At 44.8% G+C, this 6,344-nt stretch overlaps 1 protein-coding gene across 2 annotated transcripts; it reads left to right on the forward strand.

Moving 5' to 3' along the window:
• Positions 1-1,509: 1,509 nt before the first annotated feature.
• LOC104454111 lies at positions 1,510-6,344 on the forward strand. 2 transcript variants are annotated; one of them, XR_005553039.1, is made up of 4 exons: positions 1,510-3,034; positions 3,551-4,900; positions 5,498-5,612; positions 5,767-6,344. XR_005553039.1 is itself a non-coding variant. In XM_039317168.1 (3 exons), the coding sequence occupies exons 1-3, from the start codon at positions 4,601-4,603 to the stop codon at positions 6,000-6,002; spliced, it is 651 nt and encodes a 216-aa protein (XP_039173102.1). In that variant the 5' UTR covers positions 4,478-4,600; the 3' UTR covers positions 6,003-6,344. The 2 variants fall into 2 exon arrangements, 1 of the variants encoding a protein (XP_039173102.1); XM_039317168.1 differs by lacking the exon at positions 1,510-3,034 and having other exon boundaries at positions 4,478-4,900.

Below are 6,344 nucleotides of genomic sequence, written 5' to 3' on the forward strand. Positions count from 1 at the left end.
AGGGGAATTAGAAACTGAACTAATTGATTTTAAGACCGGATAAGACTAGGATCTAGATCACGGTTCAATCCAATGAAATTGATCACTATACATTTTCATGTTTCTATTCAAATATCTTAGGACTAGATAATACTGGGATCTAGATCATGATTCAATCAAATGAAATTAATATATATTTTTGTGATTCTATTAAGATATTTTATTGTCTAAAGTATGACCCGAAATAACGCTCAGGACAAATCTCATACTTCCATTCTAATATCTTATTGTTCAATTATAGTTCCTATTTCTCGAAAACAATAAACTAAACTTATTTATTTAAAAATAAAAATAAAAGTATATGTAATCAATTCCATCTAATTCTTCTTAAAATCGAGAACCAAATGGCCTAAACGCTAATTCCAATTTTAGGAATTAGAAATCGAATCGATACTTCTGGACACCGGACCAAACTGGCTAGTTCAGTCTGGTATGAGTGATTCTCGATTCAATCAATTCCCTAATATAGATCTTTGAGTACTCGTTGAAACTAATTATATAGCACTCTTTTCAATATGTTGCGAGTGCATAAGAAAGCCCATGGCACTTCCAAGCCTAGATCCCTGACTAAGTTGCGTCTTAAGAACCCATTGTTTCGTGAAGCAAATCGGGTGGTCGATTGGATAGCTAAGAAGCCCATGGCCCTAGCCCTAGATTGCCGACTAAAAGTCTTAGCAACCCATGGCATCTTCGATTGGATAGCCTAGCACTTCCAACCCGACTAAGCTTCGTCTTAGAACCCATTATCTTCGTGAAGCAAATCAAGTGGTCAATTGGATAGTTAAGGCACATTTTGCAAGGGCTCTCTCGTTTATTTGGTTATTTAAAACCCTCGATCTCAGATTCTCCATCAATCAATTATTCTACGTTCAGAAACCAGTCAACTATGCTCGAAACACGTGGGTTAACGAAATGAGCAAAAGACTCTCTTTCGACGCCCAAAAGAAAAAAAGGGGTTGCTTTATACGTGATTGAAGTACGAGGACTTGACCCAAAAACAAAAAAGAAAAGAAGTATGTGTGGATTTGATTTGGGTTTAGTTTTCTTCATTTTGGGTTTTTCTTTAAATCCAAAATTAAGTCCAAACTTTGCCGAAAATTACGACACTACCCAAAATACAGCAGGCCTCGAAAAGGTGGAAAGAAAAGCCGAATACGCCGGTCAACAGTCGTCGGGTCACGCCCGTAAATTTACCATCTTTTTCACTGGGGCCCGCCCAGCGGAAGAGGCCCTTTAACTTTTTTAACCTCTTCTACCAGAAAATCAGGGCCGTTGGATTTGGGCCCCTCGGCTCCCCGATCTTCGCTACTCCCCGCTCCAACCGGGGAAATCCCCATCCGGCCCCGTCGATTCCGCGCGTCGCCCGCCCGAGCGCCGAGGGCAATTCCGTCTTTTCACCGGAGGTGGTGGGGAGAGAGAGATTCAAGGAGAGAAAAAATATCCATCGGGTGTCTTCCTTTCCAAGAGCGGAAGCGCCCTTCCCTTCCCTTCCTGTCCACAGGGGCTTTTGGACTGTTTCCCAGGAACCCTAGTCCATCAGGGCCGTTGCTCCCCAGATCCAACGGCCTGGATCAGTCGGCGACTCTGCCGCGCTGCTTCGATCGCAGTTCCTCCTCCATAAACCTAGCCCGTAGATAGAGACACCTATACACATCATTCTCTCTCTCTCCACATCCCCACCCCTCTCTCTCTCTCTCTCGATCGATCGATCCCTCGACGAGATTTGGGTGAATCGTGCTCTGTTTCTGCCGATCTCCAACCCCCCTCTCTCTCTCTCTCTCTCTCTCTCTCCTTCTCTGTTTTCTGCGTCTGCGGTTGTTCATGTGGGTAGAGGAAGGGTGGGGGAAAAAGAGGAAAAAGATTGGATTTTTATTTGTCCGTTTCTCGGCGATCGTCGTGTTAATTCGTGGGTCGGGGTCGATCGGCTCGATTGGCGGTTCGGTCGATTGGTCGCACGTGTCCCCTTTCCTTGGAAACCGACCGGGGAGGGCAGAGTGAAGTCTTCAGTCTCGTCGCGCGGATCGACTCAGTGAGCTCCCCTCCCATGGCGTGTTCGGAGGACGCTCCTCGTACTCGACCGTAGTCGTTTTTTTTTCTCTTGGGGAAGGAAAGGGAAGGGGGGGGAGGTCTTTCTTTTTTGTCCGTACATGGTCCGGACCCGGTGTTGGTCAGAAGGGGGCACCGAGCGTCGCGTCCCGTGAAGTGGGTCGTCGCGGGAGGGATCGGCTGAGTGGGCGGCCGGGTGATTTGGCGAGCCGAGGGGGGCGGCGGGGTAGGAGATCGAGCGGTCGGGCGGCGTCCGGTTGTGGAGCGCGGCGGCGATGCCATCGGTCGGCATGCGACGGACGACGAGGGTTTCGGAGTGGTGAAGGGCGTCGACGGGGCGCGCGTGTTGCGCTCCGGCCGGCGCCTGTGGCCGGAGTCGGGCGAGGGCAAGCTCAGGAAGGGAGGCGGCGGCGAGAGGGATGAGTGGTTTAGCATCATGGATAGCAGAGGTGGGGGTGGTGGGAATGGAGTTGTTGGTGTTGGTCTCAAGTCCAAGCAAGTTGGGTTGGCTAAGAATGTGAGTCCGAAGCGTGAGGTTGCTGTAATTGAAATGGGGGACGATGAATTCGAGAATCCTGATGTCAAAACTGAGTCTTTGATCGGAAGGGACAATGAGGATAGGATGACTGGGATTGTCTATAGCAGGAAAAGGAAGAGAGAGGCGGTGCCTGGCTTCGAGATTGGTGATGGTAAGAAGTATGGGATTCACTTCTCTAGGAGGCAGAAGAGGAAGAGTGGTGATGCTCAGGGAGAGGATTTGCAGGGTCCTCGGGCACTGTCTGTGGTTTTGGAGCTGCCACATCGAGAAAATTCTGCAGTTGTTGGCCTTTTGCGTTCTATTCTGCAGTACATGAAGAGGGTCTGCATTAGATTGTCTGCACTGTCAAAGCTTGTCATGTCAGAGCCGCTTCGGGGTGTCTATGCATTGCATGGAATTCATTTTTCACGGGTAGGCTTGATTTTCTTTAGTCTGCTGAGCTCTTTCCTGAATTCTATCTTCCATTATGTATAGCAAATCGGGTAGATTGGATGTAAGCAGATAACTTCTTATTTAGATTGGTGTAGTTCCAATTATTATCTGGTGGAATTTTTCCATATAGTGGCCCTGTACACCTATTTTTATTTTATGATAAAATTAAGTTGTCAAGCTGTCGGTGTGTTTTGCAATTAGTGCAAAGGATTGGGTTGATGGTTTCTGCAAAGCATTCCTTTTTAACAAGTACAAGGTCATTTGCAATTTAGGTCGCACCTGCATGTTATCTATTTTGATTGGTGAGTTTTCCGGATGGATGGTTATTGTGTAACAGTATCTGCCCGGGTAGTTTCTTCTCTGCTAGTTATGTATCATCTAGTGTCGTGTGGGTGTGTTTTCACTGGATCCTCTTATCAACGGGCTTGCTTCATCCTAGTAGTGTTGCTTTTGTTGCTGTATTTGAATGGTTGTTCTTCCTTTTTCTCCTTTCAGGATTGTGCTTCCATTATCAGCTCGGGGACATGCAAGTTCTTTGGATCCAGGCAGTTTACACCTATTTTTTGTGTGGATTTTTCTGCAGTTCCCTTTTGTTTCATGTACATGCATCATCGTATGCTTCTCCGACATCAGCTTGTGCCATTGGCTCCTGTAAATAATTCAGCGTTGGTGCAAACAAATGATGGTTTGGTGACTGTGGAAGAGGAGGAACTCTCGGACGAAGATTATTCTTTTTTTGCCTTCAGAAAGCAAATCAGCCAGTAATGTTGAAGTTACAGGGAGTGAGTTGCGGCTGCACGTGTCTTCTAGAGGTGCTAAGGTTGACAATCGATCTCGCAACATAGATATGGATCGAATTCTCGTGGCATAAGAAAAAGGAGGAGTCAACTGAGGTCAAGGAGGAGAGTTAGAAATCCTTCACTAGCATGTGTGAGGAAATGTAATGGAGCATTAGCCTCAGACTTAGTCAGTGCTAAGAAGAATGGATTCCCATTTTCTTCAATAATTTCTGGTGACAAGAGAAGATCTGTTCGGACTAGGTCTGCTGGAAGTATTGATGAGATGAGCGCTACTGTGACCAGAGTTCAACAGGATACAGATATATTATCCTGTAATGCAAATTTATTAATTAGCGATTCAGACAAGTGTTCCAGGGAAGAAAGTGGAAATGTCATGTTGGAACTTTTGGGCTCTGGCGAGTGGTCTCTTGTTTTCAAAAGTGGGGGGGTGGTGAGATATGCTCACAAGGCACAAGAAGCTATGAAACCCTCTTTCTCCAACCGTTTCACCCATGCAATGGTCTGGACAGGGGATAATGGTTGGAAATTGGAATTTCCTGACCGAGATGATTGGTCGAAATTTAAGGATCTTTACAAAGAGTGTTTTGAACAGAAATAAGCATGTTGTATCTCCTAAGGCTCCTCCTGTTAAGATAATACCTGTTCCAGGGTATGTGAAGTAGTAGGCTATGGAGAAGAAAATTCTGTACCCTTTACAAGACCAGAAAATTATATTACCTTGAGTGCTGATGAGGTGTCAAGAGCTATGGCCAGTAAGACCGCAAGTTATGACATGGACTGTGAAGATGAGGACTGGCTTCATAAATTCAATGATGAGTTCTTTGCTGAAAATGATCTGGCTGAGCGTGTTTCAGAGGACACCTTTGAGCTTATGATTGATGCATTTGAGAAGGCTTTCTATTGCAATCCTCATGATTTCTTGAATGATAAACCAGACCCTAATCTTAGACTGGACATAGAGAGAAAGGATGTTGTGGAAGCTGTGTACCGTTATTGGATGAAGAAGCGGAAGCAGAGACGATTGGCATTGGTTAGATTATTTCAGGTAAATTAATGCTTGAAGAACTTTGTGCTGCCATATTTTCTTTGGAGTGATAACCAACGCACTGTTAACATGCTGGATGGGGTGGATTCGTATTTTCTGTTTTCTTTTCTTGAAAGGATATGCTTTCAATGAAAGTAAAATGTGTATTCTTTCTTTGCAGCAGAGCAGTTCTATTAGTCCCTTTTATTTGAGAGGTGGTCTTACAAAAAATATTACCAGATGACTGCTTTTCTTGCCATTAGTCTTTTTCTTCTTTATACTTCTTTTCAGAAAATGGTTACTATCATCTAATTTTATATTAGTACTCTCTTGTGTCTCTTAAGTGTTTTCTTTGAGATAAACAGCTTCCTATTCCTAGTGATTTTTGCTCTCTGGGTTTGGAATTCTTTTGAAGTATCATTTGGATGCAGAAGAGCTTTGCATCTTACGTTTAGCACCTTACTTGTGTTGTCATTTAAGAAAATTGTCTAGTGTGTATTTATGGGTAAATGAAAAGAGTGAAATCATATTATGTGCCGTGAGTGCAAGTTTGGTTTGGTTCGGTTCATTTCTTCTGCTTCAAACGTTTCTCCTAAACATAAACAAATGTTTTTACAGGGTCATCAATCGAGGAAAGCTCCCTTGGTTCCAAAGCCTGCCCTGCGTAAGCGGAGGTCATTTAAAAGGCAGGGAAGCCAGCATGGACGAGGCAAGCAACCGGGTCTCTTGCAAGGTGAATGTCACCCTCTTAACTGGATAATTGAATGATACATGTACAGTTGTAGGTAGATTATAGGTGTGAATACATGTTCCATCTGTGCAATGTGGAGTTTTTTGAAAATCGACTCTCGGTTTTGAAGTTCGGCTTATTATCCATATCTTTTCAGCAATGGCAGCGGAAAGAGATGCTATAGAGGAACAGAGCGCCTTGCGGAAAGTCGAGGAAGCTCGAGCATCAGCTAACAGGTCCATGGAACTCGCAATCGTGAAACGCCAGAGGGCTCAGTCCCTCATGGGAAACGCGGACTTGGCCGCCTACAGAGCCACCGTGGCTCTCAGGATTGCCGAAGCAGCTCAAGTCATGGAGTCCCCCGATGCAGCAGCCGCCCATTTTCTCGACTAACAGTGACAGGAGAAGCGGGTACAGTCGGTGTGCGAATCGGAACTGCCCATGTTCTTTTCTCCTCTAATTCAAGAAGGGTTTTGATCTTCTGGAGCTGTCGGAGGCAATTGTGAGCCGCGGTTTTTTCAAGAGGCTTTCGGGGAAATTGTAATTTTTGTACAGAATTGGTTGAATGTACATGCTGTATCACTATGACCTCACATCTGCAGCAGCAGATGGGTTACGCAGGAAATTTCTTTCGAGTTCGTTGGACGAACAAAAAGAGAGGAAAAAAAAAAAAAGAGGTGGAAAATACAAGAAATATTTAAGTCAATAATATATGGACTGCCATGTTTTTGTACA

Source organism: Eucalyptus grandis, chromosome 7 (genome assembly GCF_016545825.1).
Source record: "Eucalyptus grandis isolate ANBG69807.140 chromosome 7, ASM1654582v1, whole genome shotgun sequence".
NCBI classification, from domain to species: domain Eukaryota; kingdom Viridiplantae; phylum Streptophyta; class Magnoliopsida; order Myrtales; family Myrtaceae; genus Eucalyptus; species Eucalyptus grandis.

Excerpts from the sequence above, each read along its gene's own strand:
- LOC104454111 (XM_039317168.1), top strand. The coding sequence starts at position 4,601 with ATGGCCAGTAAGACCGCAAGTTATGACATGGACTGTGAAGATGAGGAC. Across the intron at positions 4,901-5,497 it reads CATTGGTTAGATTATTTCAG|GGTCATCAATCGAGGAAAGC; the intron begins GTAAATTAATGC and ends ATGTTTTTACAG. Across the intron at positions 5,613-5,766 it reads GCAACCGGGTCTCTTGCAAG|CAATGGCAGCGGAAAGAGAT; the intron begins GTGAATGTCACC and ends ATATCTTTTCAG.